The sequence below is a fragment of the Centropristis striata genome, chromosome 1 (assembly GCF_030273125.1).
Source record: "Centropristis striata isolate RG_2023a ecotype Rhode Island chromosome 1, C.striata_1.0, whole genome shotgun sequence".
NCBI classification, from domain to species: domain Eukaryota; kingdom Metazoa; phylum Chordata; class Actinopteri; order Perciformes; family Serranidae; genus Centropristis; species Centropristis striata.
This window is the reverse complement of record NC_081517.1, coordinates 40,641,288-40,662,583: the sequence shown is the minus strand read 5'-3', so window position 1 is coordinate 40,662,583 and position 21,296 is coordinate 40,641,288. Positions and strand designations below refer to the sequence as shown.

The window sequence follows — 21,296 nt, the reverse complement described above, 5'->3', positions numbered from 1 at the left end:
TACTATTTGAGCTTGGGTGATGTGACTATATAAACTGTGAGATGGAGGAGGTAGTCAACAGACGGCTCGTTTTTGTTTTTTGTCTGTTTACACGATTTTTGCTAAGGTGTAAGATAATATTAATACACTATACTGACTAAAATTTTAATTAGTTTACAAGCAGTTTTTGTTATGATGGTTTTCAAACTCGTATGTGGTGTGTTCCTTATACTATGACAGTTCTCTTTATATTAGATTAAAAAATCACAATATAATGCCTTGCTTTGAGTATTATAATATCAAATCAAATCAAACTTTATTCATATAGCGCTTTTCATACATAAAAATGCAACACAAAGTGCTTTACGAAAAATTAGAATAAAAACAGAAAATAAAAATGACAAAACCCACCCCTCCCTCCCCCACATACACATCTGTAAGTATACATACACAAACATGCACACACACAGATTTAGTCATGCACGAACACAAACACACACTCAGACTCACACACAGCACATATTGATTGACAGTGTAGAGACATGGCAAGGCACCGAGGATCCAGATGAGGAAAAACATTGTTAAATATTGAATCTAAATATTGCTATTGCTAAATATTGAATCATAACCTCTGTATCATGATATGTATCATATTACCAGGTTCTTGCCAGCGCTAATGGTTACATCAAAGTCATGTAGTACATTTGTTTTTCAGGAATGTAATTCTCTTTTTTTGCCCCAAAACACACATCACCATGTGGTTATTTTATCTTTTGGGGAAATGAATTCAGCCCAGTAGGATCTGCAATATGTTCTTTTAACAAAGACCTTATTTTTGCATTATGCAACCTCATTGTCCTATTAAATTCTAGAGTAAAACAATGCAAGACTAACTCCTGTATCTGTTTTGTTTCCATCCTTTTCTTTCTCTTTGCCATTCCTTTCTTCCTCTCTTTCTTTCTTTTTTCTTCCCTCAGGCTGTGGAGTCTCAAATCAGGAGTTTTGGACAGACACCCTGCCAGTTGCTCATCGAACCACACCCACCCAGAAGCTCTGCCATGCAAGTGGTGAGTGATGCACACATACTAACAGATAATGGACAATAAAATATGTGTCTGAAGCTAAGTGTGCTCCAGTATTAACCACTGTGCTGCTGGTTTGATGCTGTCTCTAACTTCTGCTGAGCACTCTGCTTTGCTTCACAAAACTCTTCTTTTTTTAATTTTTGACTCACTCTTTTCAATCTCCATTCCCCTCCTGTCTTCTCTTTATCCATCTATAACTGTGGGAAAATAAAGTCTCGGGTCTGAAAGCATCTCCTCTCTCATCATTAGAGAGGTGTGTGTGAGAGGGAAAGATCACAAGCGTTTGTGTGCGTGTGTGTTTAGGAAGAGGTATGCAGGGGAAAGGCACAGCTTTGAGCTGGAAACCTGGGTCTGAGCCAGATTTTCTACCTGAGCTGGAAGCAGAGCAGATCAGCAAAAAGGAGGGCAAGGAACAGCAGCAGTAAAGTGGCGGCTTTTTAAGGGCCAAGGAGTGCAGTCAGCGTGCCTGTCTGTGATGGACCAAGGCCCCATGAGTCCCTATTAGTGTGGTGTCCCTGTGGCGCTGACAGCTGGCTGTAGACCACCACCCTGCGCACACATGCAGTCCCAGACACAAACTCAAGGCTAAGGCTTTGAATCCTGCCCCAGTCATGCGCAAATTCCTCTGAAATGTTTTTATTTTCACTACAGCAACATAGTTTTTAAACATAATATTCAGACGCCATTATTCAAACACGTTTCTAACCCTCCCTGCCCTCCGCGTTCCCTCAGAACGCGATGTTCTCTTTGCTTTTACATGTTCACGCTCTTTACTTTCTCTCCATCCTCTCTCATGTGAGTGTGTTGTCAGAGTGTCGGCATCTGCCCATGCTGGTGGTAATGATACTGTCAGTGCGTCTGGTTAGCTGTCAGACACACCGGATTTACTCAGGTCTGTTCCCGATGTTAACACTGATGTTCTTCTTCTTTACACGCAAGGAGGAAAATGGCTCTGAGCCGGAGCTGCTTAGTACAAACACTTTGTATGAGCTCCTGTCTGAGCAGGGACACTGTCTGATACCTACAGACATTGTAGTCTGCCTCTACTGTACACTGGTGGAAGCATTTGAATATTTTACTGAACCCTACTCTTATGTCGGGGGTCAAATTACAATAATTAAAGAATAAAAGTATTTAAAAAAATCTAAAATGTAAAATAACATTTTTAGAAAATCATTGTAAAAAACCATTGTAAATTATATGCAGGTTTTTCCATTGTACATTTAAAAAAAAGTTTTAACATGCATTTTTTTGGTGAAAAAAGGGTGATTACCCTCATTGAAACATGATCTTTGAGAGGTAAAGTACACCATTGCACTACATATTGATTGAAATGGTAAGTAATGGAATTATTAATGAAATATAAACAATGTTTATTGGGATTTTTTAAATTTAATTTTAATTTTGCATAATTAAACATGCCCCGGGTTATTGTGGTTCCTGAAAACACGAACGTAACAGGAGGGTTTAGTAAAAGTAGCAAAACCACAGTATCGTAAAAAAAAAAAAAAGTCCTGCATTTAAAATCTATAGTTAGGTAAAAGAACAAAAAAATTTAGCATAAAAAGTACTTTAAGTAAAGGTCCACCAACTTCAGAATCATATCTCTACTATTATTGGATTATAATTATTGATTCAACATTTGTAATGTTGCAGCTAGTAAAGGTGGAGCTCATTTCTATACCTTTTGGCTATCTAGACCAGTGGTGGAAAAAGTATTGAGATACCTTACTTCAGTAAAAGCCACACTGTGAAATTACTCCACTACAAGTAAAAGTCCTGCATTTAAAACTTACTTAAGTAAAAGTACTTATCAACATCAAAATGTACTTAAAGTAGCAAAAATATTCATTATGTTGAATGGACCCAAACAGATTGTTTTATTTATTACAAATTTATTATAGGATTATTATTACTCATGCATTTATGTAAAAATCTCGACCTGAAAAGTAAGTGGAGCTGTCAGCTAAATGTAGTGGAGTAAAAAGTCCAATATTTGCCTCAAGATGTAGTGAAGTAGAAGTATAAAGTTACATGAAATGGAAATACTCAAGTAAAGTACAAGTACCTTAAAATTGTACTTAAGTACAGTACATGAGTAAATGTACTTCGTTACATTCCACCACTGATCTAGACCTGTACTAAAATCATGTCGATGAGTTGATTTGTATTGGATGTTAATGATTTGAATCTCCAAAGTAACTAAAGCTGTCAGAAATATTCCTTCCACAATGTAGCGAAGTAGAAAGTAGCATTAAATGAAAAAATAATATTTCATCTTTAAAATATTGATAATGCTGAAAGATTCTTTCCATTCCCAATTTTCCAGCATGACAGTTTCAAAAAGGATCTCTTGCCTTTTACCTAACTTGTTTTCTAGCCTGTACTACTTAAATGCTGCTCGCTGCTGTCCTGCTCAAGCTTCCTAACTTTCTCTCTGTCCTTCTTTTTCCTCCCTCTCCCTCTGTTTTCTCCTCGCTAACACCGGCCGCCGCTTCTTCTCTTGTCCTTTCTGTTTTGCTCTCTGTCTGCCCGCTCCATGTCTCTGCAATTTTCCCCCGCATCCCCCGTTGTCCGTCCTGGGGCCCTGAACAGTATCTTCTCCTGCAGACCCCGATGATGTTCACGGAGCAAATGCAGCAGGATGTCATCATGGTGCTGAAGTTCCCATCCAACTCTCCCGTGACCCACGTAGCGGCCAACACCCAGCCAGGTCTCACATCACCTGCCATCATCACGGTGACCGCCAACCGACTCTTTGCCGTCAATAAGTGGCACGGCTTAACAGGTGAGAGATCCGTGTCCATGCACTTATCAAAAGGGTGCATTTAGTTCATTATATTTTCTGCAACTAATAATAATAATACATTTTATTTCTAATGCACTTTTTATCAGCAGATCTCAAAGTGCTTAACAAGTAAAATAATTTTAAAAACAACTCAATAGAGGTAGGTTAAAAAGTCGGTTTCAAGTTTGTCATTTGTAGGCCTTTCTGAATAAAAACGTTTTCAGGCCTGTCTTGAAAGAGTCTAGGCTCTGAGTGGACCTCAGCTGGGTGGGGAGGCTGTTCCACAGGCGTGGTGCGGCCGAGCAGAAGGCTCGGTCTCCCATGGTGGAGAGTCTGGTACTGGGGACTTGGAGGAGCAGGGTGTTTGTCGATCTGAGGGTGCGGGTGGTAGACTGTAGGGGGATGAGTTCTTTGAGGTAAGTAGGTGCATGGCCATGGATGCATTTATGGGTGAGAAGCAGAATTTTGTAGTTGATCCGGGATGAGACAGGGAGCCAGTGAAGTGATTGAAGGATGGGGGTGATGTGCTCGTGTTTACGGGCTCTCATCAGGACCCTGGCAGCACTGTTTTGGATATATTGAAGCTTCTGGATGGTTTTGCCAGGTATCCCGATGAAGAGCCCGTTACAGTAGTCTAGTCTTGACGAAATGAAAGCGTGGACCAGTTGTTCTGCTGCTGGGAGGGGTAGAGTGGGACAGAGTCTTGAAATGTTGCGGAGATGATAGAATGAGATTTTGCAGACATGTTTTATGTGGTCGTTGAAGGTCAACTATGATTCTGGGGGTATTTTAGGCAGGTAAATACAATCTTTTCCTCCCACAGAATCATTTTTGCATTTCCTCGGTTCACCTCTCTTCTCCATACTCGCTGTCTAATTTTCCCCCCGAGTCAAAAATTGACCCGTCTCGTCTCTGTACGATGGACGTTGATTTGAGAGACAGTTGACTGTGTCGAACTGGATAGCAGTATCAAATGTGACACATGCAGCAGCCAGCATTAGGTCTCACGTCCACCTCCATACATCAGCCTCTCACTTCACAAAACCTTATTTACTCAACATCCATCCTGCCCCTGGAAGAAACATTAAATTTGATATCTCTGAATTTACGAGGATGAAGACTGATTGGTTTCAGCAGAATACAACCTCATCCATGCGCACCACAGACCAGACTGATTAACCTAATTGGTTTAGTGAGCTGGTATAATAAACAAGATGTGCGCTGTTCAGAAGTAGTTTATTAATTGGGTGGATTTACTGGAGTCTTCATGTTGCAGATAAAAGAAAAAAATGGCAAGACGTGCACATTGTTAATTCTTTTCAACATGATAAATGCAACAATAAACATGAAGAATGTTTGGAGCAACATTTTGCTGCAGACATTATTCTCACTTTCTGCTTTGCCTTTAGAAGCAGCTATGGACAATCAGATGCACAAAGTTAATCAACACCTGATAAAATGTATGCTTTCAATCAGATTATCAGAATTTAGATTTAACTCCTCTGTTTTATATTTTTGTTAATTCATTTTATTGATTTTTGGAGTGTTGATCTGACAAATTTAGCATTTTTTTCCAGTATTTTTTGACATTCTAGAGACTAAAAAGTGAATAAGTTCACCAATAAAATAATCAGATTCTTACATAATGTGTATAATGGTTAGTTGCAGTCCTACTCAGAGGAGTCACAGAGATTTAAACCGCATGCAAAATATTTGCCACTCTGACAATTTGCTATTTTCCTAATTGTCAGCTCTGGGAAATTGTGACTTTTTTTTTCTAATGTTTTCAGACATAGTACAGTCTGAACATTTAAGTACTTAATCTCAAAAAATGAAACTGAAGACCTCAGCTAGAGCCATGCCTTATTTTGCAATGTTAACGAAAGTGAAAAACCGTCCTACACCCTTCCACCAAGTTTCATGTAAATCATGCCAGTATTTTCTCCGTAACCCTGCTGACAAACAAACAAACAAACAAACATAACCTCCTTGGCAGACATAATAATCACAACTTGCATCTCTACATCAAAGTGTGAGCCGCAGTTATGCCAAAAAGCAAAGAAGTTATGAATTTATGTTCTGCTTTTACAGTTGAATAAACAGAAGTCTGGTAATACCACATTTTCAATCAGTTTACTAAAATATGACAGCTGCTCAGCTGAAGTGACTTGGTTTTGCAGCATGTAGTAAGCATAAAGAGTCATATTCTCTGCTGCCTTGGTAGCTTGACATAATTCATGTGTAATTTGCGGGAGAACTCTTGGTCCAGCAGGTGACACTGTGGCTTTATGGTTATAATTTTCAGTGTGTAATAATGAAGTGAAAGCCAGCATCTACTTCACAAGGCCACATGATTACAATATTAATCCAATCTGTCTTCTTCTCTGTCAGGTCATCAGAGCTCAACGGTGCAGGACCAGCAGTACCAACTTCCTGTGGAAATTGACCCTCTGATAGGTATGCTGTCATTTATGCCTGTAAAAGAGTCCACACACATGCGTATTCTTTGCACAGTGTGAGCTTATATATGCATGAAATTATTCTTTTTTTTTCCTGTGCGGATTTGTGTATGAATCCTGCTGGCATCTTTGTGACTCATGGCAGTCTGCAGCGCTGCGTCCCTGGACAGTAGATTAGAGTTGTTTCTCAGCCTCTGCCCCAGTTCACTCCTCATGATATAGGCCCTGCTCTCACACTAAACCATTTGCATGCAAATTGGAATGCAATGAGCTGTGGCCTAGGCCGGCATTTCATCATCAACTCCCCCTCTTTCTCCCCTCTCCATCGTCCCCTTCCCTCCTCCCTCCCTTTCTGCATCCTCCTTGGTTTAATTTGAGCGGAGGGAAAGGACGCGTGTCAATGGAAATGAATATGAATGTGGTAATAATGTGTGATTGAGAATGCACGGCGGACGGCTGTCAGGACAATATGGGCGCCTCTCATCCTTCACGACTTGTTGATGAGCAGGAGAAGAGTGCCGAGCCACAGTGATGTATGTGATGCACTGGTGGAGCAGGGAGAGACGAGCCACTTCTATCTGCTCCCGCCTCTCGCCTCCGTCGCTTTGCTGCAGCCTCACACAATCTCACGCACATCTGCAAAGGCTGGGGGGGGGGGCTGTTCTTTCTCTGTGAATGTTGTGGTCAGTTGGAGTCTCACCGGACCATTTCTACACATTTTTTTCTTGACAACTGAAAATAACCAGGGTTTAGTCTCACATATTCATCTCTATCTGCATGCACAGTAAATCTCTCCTTCACTGCTGCTCCGTAAAGGCAGAATAAAAGATATTTTTTCTGTGCATCGGTATTTATACTGCATGTTTTTACGAGATAGTAGTGTGTGTGTTATTTGTCACTGGAAGCACACTTTTCAGGCTAATTTTATCCCATAAATCTTTAATATTTTTCTTTGTCTCTTTCCTTTTCACATTGTGTCCTCATTTCTAACTCTAAAGGGTAAACAATGCACTAAATATTCTATCTTTCTGTTTGTGTGTGTGTGTTTTGGGGGAGGTAGAGAGAATTTCTGCGCTTGTCAGTAATATATTTACACTGTTTGCATTCCAGGAGGAGTCTGAGCTAAACACAGTAAATTGAGGATGAGCGTTGAGCCGACTGTGGCTTTGGGAAATGTTAAAAATGGGTTGAAATATTGCTCTTAGCGGGTATGCTGGACTTTCTCACTTTCCGTGTGAGACAATCTTCTCGGACACCTGTTCTCCAGCGCTTTTGACCTCACCAAATAAGAAATACTTCACAATGGACATATCTCTTTGGGAAAGAAAAAAGATACCACTTACGGAAGAGAGAATGTCGATAAATTTGCGTTCTAACCAGCCGTTGGCTGAATTACACAACCGAGATGAGTTTGCAGTGTGTGTTCTGACTGCTCGCTCTGTCATTACTCTTCGACTCTCACGGAAAATGTGAAGTCCTGTAAACTTAACATCCAGAGTGTTTTATGTATTCCCTCACAAATCTTCTTTGCACCGAAGTGGAGGTGTGTTGGAGTGCGGGCTGTGTGGAAATAGCTGATATATATAAACAGTAAACTCTGTCAGATCATAGATTTAATATTTCTGTGAACATCTGTACATTTCCAATGTGTAACGTTTTCATTTGCTCATTTTATCTTCCATTCCTCTCTTCTTTTCTCCAGCCAGTAACGTTGGCAATCATCGTCGTCAGATCTCAGACCTGCTCGATCAAAGCATCCAGATCAGCTCGCAGTATTTCGTCATCACAGCCGACAACCGCTTCATCCTTCTGTGTGGCTTCTGGGACAAGAGCTTCCGGGTTTACTCCACCGATTCAGGTAATGTATAATCATGGTACACTTCACATCATCAGAATCACAAAACGCTGCTCTGTTTCTTTAGGGACCACTTGTATTTAAAAATATGCCACATTATACGTTGCATCCCAGCAATTTCGAGCCATGCATGCGCTAGCCTCTAACTAGATTTACAAGATATAAATGTGTTACTTCATATTTAACTCTGTCAACATAAGGCAACCATTTTGCAAACCATATATCCCTGTGTAATTTGGGTAAACCATATTTGGAGTATTACCAAGCACATGTTCTCTGCCACTAAAGCATGAGAATTAACGTCAGTGCTTTTATGTCTCACTCTCAGCAGAAAAAAACCCTAAATGCAGTTGATGAATGCTTGTAATTTAAGTACAGCTTTTACTTTTTCAGCTAGGAAAGTGCAATTTAACTTTATGGATGGTATAGAACACATTTGCCCAAAAATGTCATGAACCTCATGAACCTTCTCTACTAGGGTGTATATTTGTAAAATGTAATTATTGCACTAAAATCTCAGTCTAAATGCTTCATTCCATTCATTTGTACAAACCAGAGGCTGAACTCTTAGTCATTAAGACACCTCCAGACGTTTTCCTCTTTTTACCCTCAAGCCAAAATGTCCACTCAGAACATAAGACATCTCATAAGCAAATACTGCCATCAAATTTAATGATCACATTCATGCTATTAAAGGAATAAACCTCTTAATGTTAATAAACCCCATGGCCTTTCCTCTAGCACCATCCTCAGGACAAACTTTTCATTTGTATCTCCACTAGTAAAGCTCTAACAAATCATCATCAGTATGTTTTTGATTTTGTCCAACACTTTTTTCTTGTATTGTGGAGTGCAATGAACACTGCAGCCTCTACCAGCTGCTGTTGGAATTTAAATTCTCAGTACAGTAAACAATACAGTATACTATGCCACAGATGGTGTGCTTTAGTGTACTGTGCTGCATTTTATTGCAGCTGTACAAGTGGAAATATTATGCAATTAAACAATGACATGCCACAGTAGGATCCTCTGTATTTTTGCCAGTTGACGTCATGTTAACTGCTAATAGTTTATTGTAGCCTAATATATTTACAGTCAGTTAAGCTGCATCATATTTAAACTTCTGAAATTGAACTCTAGTTGTTCATGTTCTTCTGATCGATACTGTTAACCTGTTTTTTGCATTGTAGATATTGTACATATTTTGGATTTGCACTTTATTGTTGTCTTTTTATATTTGCAGTCTTTTCATTCTTCCTACTAGTATTGCAACTTCTGCACAACAGCTTCCCTCGGGATAAATCATTTTATTCACGTTTTATCTCATCTGTCGTTGTGGTTTGTTGTAGCATATAATCTATAGTTCTTTAGTGCAGTTAAGTTACTTTTTTTTAATAGTGTAGTAACTGTAAATGATGGGGGGAAAAGTGCTTACCTCAGTATAAGCCATGTATTTTTGAAATGTTTATATCAATATTCACCTAATTTGAAAATACTGTACAGTCTTTAACAGAGGCATTGTACCGTATATGCCTCAATACCATTGAGTTTATACATATGCTCGCATACACACATGCGATGCAGACATTGTCGTGCACGCACACACACGCACTATGAGGGGTATTTTATGCCAGCACACTATACTTAAACGCCTAGAATGCGCCGCCTGTGCCAGCATAAAGTCTGATTAATAGGCGTGCTTACAGACACGCGTATTGCGAGTACACCAGATGACATGGGTGACGGGTGAAAAGTGCCACGAGCGAACGTAGTGGACGCCTGTGTGTGTGTGTAACGCGTGTACGTTAACAGTGTGTTACTCTGTGTAACAGTTCAGCTGTTACACAGAGTCTCAGCTTCATATGGTATTGTTTATAAGAAAGCACAACTTACAGATGAACTCCAAGCCCCCACAGAGCTGTCAGGATATTTCTATTATTTTCAGGCCAGTTTTTATTTTCTTGTTAACGAAATCTCTCTCTCTCTCTCTCTCTCTCTCTCTCTCTCTCTCTCTCTCTCTCTCTCTCTCTCTCTAGGTTTGAATGATATCGAATTGATATTTAATGATAGCAAGGGTGAAAGGGATAATTAAAATAATTTCAGCTACTTAAAAATAGTAGGCTAATAGTGCAACGCTCACAGCCAGTTCCCAGCTTCGCGCGCGGACACACAGTTCATTACGCACCAGCTGTAATTAGGTAGGTTTACCTGCCTGCAGAAGCCGTAATCGCTGTCACCCCTGAATATTAAGTAGCCATGCGGACCTATCTAATGAATATTCAGTAGCCATGTGGACAGCAGTCCGTTCACAATATGATTCCATCGGACCTTATATCTACACTGTTTAACCCAATTCGGCACTTATGCACAGTCCCATTATGTTTTACAGACATTCGTAGTTAACTAATGAGGTAAAACATTTTGTTTAAGCTGCATTTTGCTGACTTTCACTCCTAAAACAGGCTAATTAAGCCTCCGGTTTTGGCCGGAAAAACGTTAAGTTTATCTGGTAAGTACGAGATAGTCTTTCTCTTCATCTATAAGTTGTGCTTTCTTATAAACAATACCATATGAAGCTGAGACTCTGTGTAACAGCTGAACTGTTATAGGCTTACACGCGTTACACACACACACAGGCGTCCACTACGTTCGCTCGTGGCACTTTTCACCCGTCACCCATGTTATCTGGTGTACTCGCAATACGCGTATCTGTACGCCTATGTAGAATTGTACTTAACAGTCACGCGGGTCTTCATGTCACGTATTTGAGGCGTAGTTCACCCGTCACGCAGCCGTCACGTAGGCGTATGTGCAACAACGCGTGTACAGCGTCTGCGTGACGCCTGCGTGACGCCTGTCTGTCCATTGAAAGTGAATGGAATTTACACGCGCACGTTAGACGTTTGATGTCATCGCATAGGCGCTGTACACGCGTTTTAGTATAGTGTGCTGGCATAAAATGCCCCTCATACACGCACACGCACACGCACACACACACACACACACACACACACACATTCTTGTACTTCTATCTTTGTGAGGGCCCTCATTGGAACAGTGAATTCCCTTGCAAGGTTATAGTAGTTTTGGATTTTTCATCAGTTTTTCATCAATTTAACTTAATTTCGTTGTGAATTTTTGTTTTCAAATCCAGTTAGTTTTAATGAGTTTTTAGAGTGATTTTGCTAGTTTTAGTTTAGTTTTTTCTAAAAAAAAATGCTTTAGTTTTAGATTTGTTTTAATTTTTAGTAATGGGGTATTTGTTGGGTGGGAGATTAAAGAGGTCACAGTAAATTTTGTCTTTATTTCCTTTGCCTTATCCATCTTCATTATGTATGAAAAATGTTGATGAAGATGAAAACTACGGACATTTTTACTATAATTTTAGTTAGTTTTGTAACCACACAATAGAGTTTCAGTTAATTATCATTATCATGTAACCTTTAACCCTTAAAACAAAGTCTGAAATCTGAAAAAAAGCCTTTAAAGGAGTGAGGACCGGCCGAAATGTCCTCACTTTGCAACAATATCCTCACTCTGTTGGTTAAAAACATGTTCCGGTCCTCACTATGTAGGAAGTACAAGAACGCGCACACACACACACACACACACACACACACACACACACACACACACACACACACACACATGCACACACACACACACACACAGATACACTCACACAGACGCCATCAGGTCAGGGGTCCTAAATGAAACTGTCTGGAGCTTCATCTCTGCACCCCGCTCCTCAACTCTTCTCCCAATACCCCATTCAGAATCCTACACACATCTATGCAACAGACTCCGATTCAATTTCTATAGGCCAGGGCCTCCCTGTCTTTAATCGGGGAGGGAGGGAAGGAGAGATGGGAGCACAGAGATAGCTCTATTGTGTGACTGCCACCGGGGTGTGTGACTGGAACGTGAACACAGTTTAATCGCACACGCTCAACAGCTGCCACCAAGGGTCCCTAAAGCCCCCAGGTTAAAGAACTGAGGGATTTTATCAATTACAAGACTTGATTGGAACACGTGCACAAAACACATAGCCTCGTACGCCTGCGTGCACACACATCCAATTTAATTTGTCTGTGTGCATGCAAGTGTGTGTGTCTGTGAGCAGCACAAGAGCGTGTTCAGCATGAGCTGCATGGTAGCCATTATTGCTGCAGCCATCATTACTTATTTTCAGTGTTTATAAAGATGTCAAACATTTTCCATCTTTGATGTCTCTGTTCTTTTTTGAAAGTTTAGTCAGTGACCCGCCAGCTTCATAACAACCCTCATGTTTGCAGTGAGATACAGCTTAATTATCCGATGGACAGTGATTTTGACACTCGGGCAGAAATGTCATGTGCTGCAAACTATCCACTGTTTGACTGCAGAGGTCACACTATGAGGAGCGTAATGAGTATTAGACAGCTAGACAGTGGAGCTGTGGTCTGGAAATCTGACAGCAATTAGCCTCTTTATATATACACATGGAGCGCTCTGCATGAGCACAGGCACACACTCACACACACAGAGAGTTGGAACAAATATTTATTCTTGTCTGGGAATTAGAAGATGTCTGATCTTGTGTGGGTCTTGTAGAGCTACTAGCCAAGCAGACAGATGATCAACAAACACACAGCAGGGAGCTCCAAAGAACTAGCAATAAATTCTTACTCAGTTTTTGTTCTTAAACGAACAATATGTAATATATGTAAAATCACTGAATAAAGCAGTTTCGTGTTAAAATGAGCATTTTTCCAAAGCTGTTTTGCAGACAGCTGCCACTAACATACTTCAGGAAGTTTTATTTGGGAGCTGAATTAACCGCAGAGGTCTCCTCCTCTCCAAAACAAATAGATGAGGTGATTAAACTGGGCCAAAATACTGGATATGCAAATTCATATTAAAAATCTGTGTTTTTCTAATGCTGTTCGGCGTCTCAGAAAGGCTGCAAGCCAATCCGTTGCTAACGTTTGCTTAACTTGTTTTTCTGATAACTTGAGATCCAGATGAAGCGTAAAATTTGGCTTAAAACTGGATAAAGTTTATTTTGAAAGCTTCTGGCCAGACAGCCATTGCCTGGTTGTAACATTCTTGCTCTTCAAAGGTATAACATGCAACTTTTTTGAATTAAAATGTCTAAAAATCATTGTTTAGTTGCAAGCTTACATTATCCCGAATATTTTAAAAAATTTGCAAACCCAGAGAAATCTGCAATTTTTGTGGTTTCTCCATATTGTGTGATGCTTTCTTTCAAATGTTGAAAATGTTTCTTATTGGAAAATAAGTTGATTTTGTTTAGCAGTTTTGAAAATGTTTTTGATAATTTAATACCCAAGTTTACAGATGAATGAGTTCTGATTCTTGTGTATATTTGTTTACTTTTGTAGGCAAACTGACTCAGATAGTGTTTGGGCATCGTGACGTGGTGACGTGTCTGGCTCGCTCCGAGTCGTACATCGGAGGAGACTGCTACGTCCTGTCAGGCTCCAGAGATGCCACCCTGCTGCTGTGGTACTGGAACGGGAAGCACAACAGCATTGGAGAGAGCCCAGGCAGTAAGTACACAGGCAAAGCAGCCCGATATGTGAGCACACACACACACACACACACACACACACACACACACACATACACACACATGGGTATTCTCTGAGTCTCTCTCTCCCAGACAGTTGTGACTGTGTGATTTACGGCCTCCCTCTGTAAAGTAACAACTAGTTTCGTCTGACCAGGCCAGGCCTCCCGCATACAGATTGGATTTCGCAGCACTGTTGCAGCAGGAACAGCTTTCGATAATGTGTTTGAGATTGTGTGCAAGTTTCTGTGAGACCAGATATTGTGTGTCTGTGTGTGTCTGTGTGACTGTGTGTGTGTGTGTGTGTGTGTGAGAGAGAGAGAGAGAGAGAGAATCTGTCTTTAATATGAGTGAAAGTGAGGGCCACTTAGAGACGTTAAATGTGATGTTGGGGGTCGTCGGCCAGCACATGAAAGTTCACCACCATCCGAGGGCCACGGGGTCACACCAGTCGATAAAAGTGAAAAATGTCATGGGCCTCTCTTACGTTACCATAACATATGGCATTAGCCATGATCAAAGCGTTGCACACACATTGCTCAGCCCTTAGCCTGCTCGGTGCTAATTTGGTCAGCTTAGATTGGCGTACATGTTGTTAAGTGATCCATTACAAATGGGCTGAAATTTATGACAAATTGTGATTTGGTTAATAAGCCACATTGGTTTTTGATTCAGTAGACAGCGTAGATGGTTGTTTGTCACTTACCTCATGTGCACTGATGTGGGATGTTGGAATAAGGGGAAATATTTTCTAACTCCCACAAGTTTCTTCAGAGGTTTTCAAACTTTATATAAAGAAAGGATACATGATTCTACGTTCGTTCATTCTCTGCTCTTAATTTATGTCATGTTTTTCTCTTTTTGATCTCTTTATTTTACTCAGCAGAGAACATAACAAGTCACACAGCGTTTCAAAAAGAAGGGACACTCTCCAGCAATGGATATGCAATGAAAATGTTATTGCATTGGCTGATATTTAACACTGGCCTTAATTTAATCCTTCTCAAAAGAAGAATGAGAATTAGCATGTCCTTATGAGAGAACAATGCATGTAGTGAAGTTACATGAAAAACTAGATTACTTGGCACGAATAATCTGCTCTTTTTAGTATATTTTTGTCTTATTTGTGCAGAACTTTGCATTATGCACTTGAGCATTAATTGGCTAGTAAACAGTACAGGAAACAGTAATGGCTCCGCTAAAATAAGACAATCTAACATTTTATAAAAATCTGATTTTTACAGTTCGGCCCTCTGCAGTTCGAAATTGTTTTGATTCTTCATCGTTGGTTAAAAACTTTATAAAGAAAAAAGAAAGGTTAAATGACTCGTTGAGTTGAAAAACAACCTTTTTTTCACTCAACAAAGATCATAACAAGTATAACAACATGACAAAATGTATGAGCACTTAACAACGATGGATATGCGGTGTAGATTTCATTTTACTAGCTGACGTTTCAGCAAAACTGACTTCTTTAGGGGCTTATTTTAATCATCCTCAAATTTAGAATTTCAGTTTCTTTATGGAGGAACAATGCATGTTGCGAGTTGGATTAACTAACACATCATGATATCTGTACTGTACTACTGTAATGTCTTAAATATAACAATTTAACAGCATATCTTTAGAGGAATCAACTATATTTTGAATGATTTGTGGAATTATTACATTCCTAAAGTGATTCTGCATGTACTGTGTAATGCATGTGCTGTACATGTACATAAGTGTGTGTATGTGTGTGTGTCTGTGTGTCAGTGTAACCTCAGTCAGCTCAGTACAGTTACCACGCTGTAGCTAGAGGAGCAGACAAAGCAGTCGTCATCCCAGCCCCTTACCACCACAATGTGATGCTCCATTGCCCCAGACCGCAGGAGACTCTCCCAGACATGAAGCTTTCCTACACACACACACACACACACACACACACACGCATAGAGTACAGTAGACTTTCTCTTTATTTCTCTTCCAAAAACGAAACACTTTAAAGCTAAAGTCTCCACATACACTCGAATGGGAGCACGCACACACACACACTGTTTTGTGCATAATGTCCCGTGAACATCCCACACACTTCATAAGCTTGACACAAATGCCTCTGGATGGCTGATATGCACATGTACACATTGACCTATGAACACTTGGTTCCTGCTGAAGGCACATGTTGTTGTCGCCACAGCAGCAGAGAGATTTCACAGACACCAGCGACATCTGCTGGTCACAGAGGAAAAAACAGTTCAATGACACTTCTATTTAGTCATCATAAATTATTCTGTATTTTAGTTGTTTTAAATGAATCAAGATCAGAACGTTCTTTATCTGTTAAATCAGCACTGATGTGCACGTATGTACATTGATGTTATCTATAATTATCATAAACATAGACATGAAAACATGCATGTTTAGGTGTGTTTGTGGTTTAATAACATTTAGTTGAGAGTGGATTTTGTATCAAATCTGCCAACCGGATCTGAAACCCTCATTTTTTCCCTTACTGGATTTTTTAATGTTTAGCTTTTGAGCAACAAAACTAAATCACTGCTTCCAACCTGGAGGCTTAAAAATACAGTTGACCTATAACCTTAATTTCTGGGAAGAACACGCTACTAAAATTCATTTTAAGTACATTTGGATTAGTATTTAAGAATAAAACAAATCTCATCCTGCTTTAGAAAAATTCAGCAGTTAAAACAACCAAAGAGTTGATAGAACAATGGTCAAGTATCAGGAAGAAGAAAACACTGAATTGCATTGAATTGAAATGCATTTAATATAATGTGAAATATCCATAAAATATGTAACTTAGTTGGGAATTGTCAGTTTGATCAGTTAGAAAAGCCTCCCCTAAATGAAAACAATTACTGAACATTAAATGACTAAAACTCTAATTTTGATATTCAAATTCATTATTTTGTAATATTTAATATTTTTACAGCTCTGTTACACATTTGCTTCTTTGAATGGATACCTGAAAAGCTTTGTTTGTATGTTTTTGCCATTAAAAAAAGAGGAAGAAATGAGAAATCTGGCTATTTTACCGACTTTAAATAGGATCCAAAGTGAAGCTGACTTTTGGATCTCATTCTTTACACACACACTCACACACACACACACACACACACACGTACACACACCTTGTCCACACACCTTGTCCACACATGTCTAGATAGCTGATACCCTCCTCAATGTCCCTGGTTCAGTCATATACAGGTATAAGATTGTAATCAGATGTGGCTCTAATTCAAACCAACTGGCAGGTAGAGGCTGAAAAGGTTAACTGATACACCAATATATCAGCTTTATTGATCTTCTCCGAGGTGAATCCAACATCATGCTTTAATCCACAGGCTTGTAGGTCATAAGTCGGCTTTTAGTGACGTCGAGGATGTTATCCAGTTAACTAAATGAAATGTAGATGTTTGGGCTGACGGCTGGGTGTGACCAAAGTTTAGACGGCTGGTGCGAATTTGTAAAGTCGACAGAAGAGCCAGACTCAGAGCATTATTACAACGACCGGGATTAAAAAAGAGAGATTATTTGGTATATTTGTACAAAGTCTTTTGTTGTTTATTTGTATTTTTTTAATCATAAATTATACAGTTTCTGCTGTTTTTCTGATTCCATTCGAAAGTATATAATAGGGGTCTGACGAGATCTCGCGAGATTAAACTCGACGATATTTCTCGTCGCTTTAAAAATCAGTCTTGCGAGTTCCAGCTGCAGGCACCGAGCCGGCTAACAGTTATTTACTTCCATAGCAGTATAGTGTTCACTTAGCGATCTCTGTTTGTTTACAAGCACTGGCCACTCTGTTCACAGTAAGCAAGGCCGCTTTAATGCACGGGCTTACCTGGGCTGAAGCCCAGGGGCCTCCCAAGTTAAGGGGCCTCCCATGATGAGCTGAAAAGGTCACATTGTTTTGTAACTTGTCAGGTTTTCTGTCAATCACTCTAATCGCACGTTACGTCACGCAATGTAACGTAACTTACGTGGCTGCTGATTGATCTAAATAAGGGGTGACCCACGTGCCCCCATAGCCTATGGCGGGTGGGCTTACCTATCAGAATGTCTATAGTTAGTTCTGGGGCGTGTCCCTCTATGACTGTCAATCAAAGATTGAGTGGAAAAGTTAAGCACCGGAGGTAGGTCGCTGTCCCACACCGGAGGGAGCGGAGGAAGATGTGCAGGTGGATGTAGCGGGAGAGGAGCAGGGCACCGCCCGCAGCAGTGGAGGGGAGGAGGAGGAGGAGGAGGAGGAGGAGGAGGAGGAGGAGGAGGAGGGGGGAGCACACGAGCCCCAGAGAGAGGACCAGGCTGCAAACCAGTCAGGGGGAGACCGAGACGAGTCAGATGACCCGTACAACAGTGACCCGGGCCGCTGGGGAAACAACAATGACCCAAAAGTGCGCGCTTTTAGGGCGAAAATGGGACCGGAGTCCTGCCAAAATAAAGACGCTAACGTGTCAGCATCGGAACGCCAGTATAAACAGCAAAAGATTTTTCTCAAAAATGCATTTTAAACGCAAACTGAGTAACGGAGAGTGTGTGCCCAGAGAATGGCTCTGTTACTCACCATCAGCAGGTACTGCGTTTTATAGCTTGTGCAGGTTTTAAACTGTTGTGGTTGTCAGTGGTGGAAAAAGTATTCAGATCCGTTACTTAAGTAAAAGTACTAATACCACACTGTGAAATTACTCCACTACAGTAAAAGTTCTGCATCCAAATCTTACTGAAGTAAAAGTAGAAAAGTATCAGCATCAAAATCTACTTAAAGTATGAAAAGTAAAAGTACTCGGGTTATGCAGAATGGACCCACTATGATTGTTTTATATATTCTAAATATATTATTACATTATTTGTATTGGTGATTTAAAGTATGCAGTGTTTTAATTTTGTAAAGATTGGGCTCACTTAATTACTTAATATACTGTTAAAATATTTAATTAAGAAAACGTCTAATCACTTTACATTGATCATATATATTATGTTAAATCTTGACCTGAAAAGTAACTAAAGCTGGCAGCTTTATCCTAGAGTAAAAAGTACAATATTTGCCTAAAAATGTAGTGGAGTAGAAGTAAAAAGTTACATAAAATGGAAATACTCAAGTAAAGTACAAATACCTAAAAATTGTACTTAAGTACAGTACTTCAGTAAATGTACTTAGTTACATTCCACCACTGGTGGTTGTGCATTGTTTTTGAAATGCATATTTGCTTAGATGTTTGTCTAGATTATACTGCAAATCTTCTATTAATGTTGCTCAGTTTAATCTTTTTGGTACCTGGCATTAGGCCATGGTGCTGAATGTGTTTGTGTGTCTTTGTAGGTGCATGTGATTGTTCACAGGGCTCACTGAGGCCAGAGAAGAGGCTCCTACTTTGATCTGTTGCTTTTCTTATGCTTATGCTGTTGTCAATGTTTGTGCAGACAGGTGATGGATGGTGATATTTTTCATAATATTGTTTAAAATCATCCTACATTTTGGTTTTATTATCACCATAAGTTGCTGTGTGTGGTTGTTAAATAAAGTGTCTTGTGTTTATTCTCAAGTGGGCTCAGTGATATGTTAATAACAATATTATTGTGTTTTCTGACTCAAAGAGGGAAAACTCACTGTTGTATGTCTCGAAAGAAACTAATGCATTTTGTGGTGTAGATTACCTAGATATCACACTTTTTTTAAAATGAGACTCTATAAATCGAGGGGATGGGGGGCCTACAAATCTCTCAGCCCCGGGGCCTAACATTAGGTTAAGGTGGCCCTGACAGTAAGCTATGACGGTTAATTAAAGATCGCTATGTTTATGATAATTAGCCATGCTGCTTTGTTTTGATCAGCTGCTGATGTTGTTCAGTTAGCGACGGCGACAGTTGCCTCTCCGTGTTTAATCTGTCGTGTAAGTGATCACGGATCACTGTCGAAACTGTCGCTAAGCGATTAGCATACTTCACTTCTGGATTCTCATTAATCCCTCTGGGGGATTTTATTTTTTATTTATCTTATTTTAACTTTTATGAATTTTAGTTTTTTATTTTCAAGTTGTGGAAGAAGAAGTTTATTAAAAGCTCATGCTTACATCATGCATGTAAGAAGTTATAATAAAACATTGCAAAATGCATGTGCAACTCGGTTGAATAAAAGTCTGTTGGTCAAGTCATATATTTTGTCATTGTAGTTTTCTTAAAATCTCATCTCGTTCTCGTGAACAATATCGTGTCTCGTCTAGTCTCGTGAGCTGGTATAACCAGTAACCTAGTATATAAACTAAAGTAGTTTGTGTTTATTTGTTTATCATTTTTATTATCATGCATGCATAAGGTAAGGTAAAGTAAAACTTTAATATCCCAGAGGGGCAATTATATATAAGTATTCTAGTTTTATATTTTGTATTTATCTGTATACTTTATTTATCTGACATCCAGAGTACAATCACTGTGAGCCAATGCAACGAAATTTCGTTCAATGTGCATATTCTTATGTATAACTGAATGACCATAAAGTCTGTCTTAGTCTGATTTACAGACACTATTATAACAAAAAAAAGATAGTGAAAAATGCCCGTCTTTACATGCCTGGAGTTGAGCTTGTCCTCTAGTTTGCTTTTTTACAAGAGGGTTCATTGAGCAGTATGGCCCGTATACAGTCTTTCTGCTAAATCTAATTAGGCTTTAACAGTAGCTGTGGCTTTTGGGAGAAAACCTATCTGTCTTATTAGTGAACCTGTATTGAGTTTTATGTCATATAATTGAATTAGAGGGAAAAGCTGCTCTGAGAAAGGCCGAGTCAGCAAGAAACTTCGACATTAGCTGTAAGAAATGAATTCTATTGGAAATTATTTTACTTAAATTGCATTCCCCTGCAGCCGTTTGAGGTCGACACAGAAATATTTTTGGGAAAAATTGTATCACAAAGCATTTAAACATGACTCAATTACTGAGTGTCCTCGTTTTGTGCTGAACTTGACCTCTGACAGCAAAGATATGGGGTCATTAAAGTCAGGACCCCCTCCCAGAGACATGAGACCCTAATGAACTCCATACTGCAGGTCAGGGATGCTTCACCTCACTATACACGCACACACACTGCAGCTACATTTATTTACATGCTGTCATCCAAATCTACACTTTTGCATGGTGAGCAGACTATTGGATACAGCAGCTGCCTGCAATTAATGCATCATTTTTTTTTAAAATTTAAAGCAAGATTAAATATAATAATGCATCAAAGTCCATGTGAGTGTGCATGTGCTCGATAGAAAAGACAGACGGAGAAATAAAAGGCGATTTTGTTTTGTCGCTTGCCCTGACAGCTCAAATCAAAACAAAATCACACAAACTTCATGACTTGGACCAGAACTTACTCTCACTCCCCCCTCACTCCCCCCTGGCTCTCTCTCTCCCCCCTCTCTCTGTGTAGTGCAGAAACATCTGGATCCAGTGAAAGCAGTCGGGGGGAGAGGGTTTTAAGGATAGGCAGAGGCGGAGGGTGACAAGTGCTGGAAAGGGAGAGTGAATGTCAGGAGAAATGTGTGTGCAGGAGAACAAACTACAGTAACAT

At 39.7% G+C, this 21,296-nt stretch overlaps 1 protein-coding gene across 2 annotated transcripts in view; it reads left to right on the top strand.

The window, feature by feature from the left end:
- LOC131978662 (lipopolysaccharide-responsive and beige-like anchor protein) overlaps window positions 1-21,296 on the top strand; it is a 252,385-nt gene that overhangs the window by 222,808 nt on the left and 8,281 nt on the right. For both annotated transcript variants that reach the window (XM_059342384.1, XM_059342376.1), the window contains exons 48-52: window positions 957-1,046; window positions 3,675-3,852; window positions 6,244-6,309; window positions 8,014-8,169; window positions 13,551-13,718. In XM_059342384.1, coding sequence (XP_059198367.1) covers window positions 957-1,046; window positions 3,675-3,852; window positions 6,244-6,309; window positions 8,014-8,169; window positions 13,551-13,718 — 658 coding nt within the window. The remainder of the gene's footprint in view (window positions 1-956; window positions 1,047-3,674; window positions 3,853-6,243; window positions 6,310-8,013; window positions 8,170-13,550; window positions 13,719-21,296) is intronic.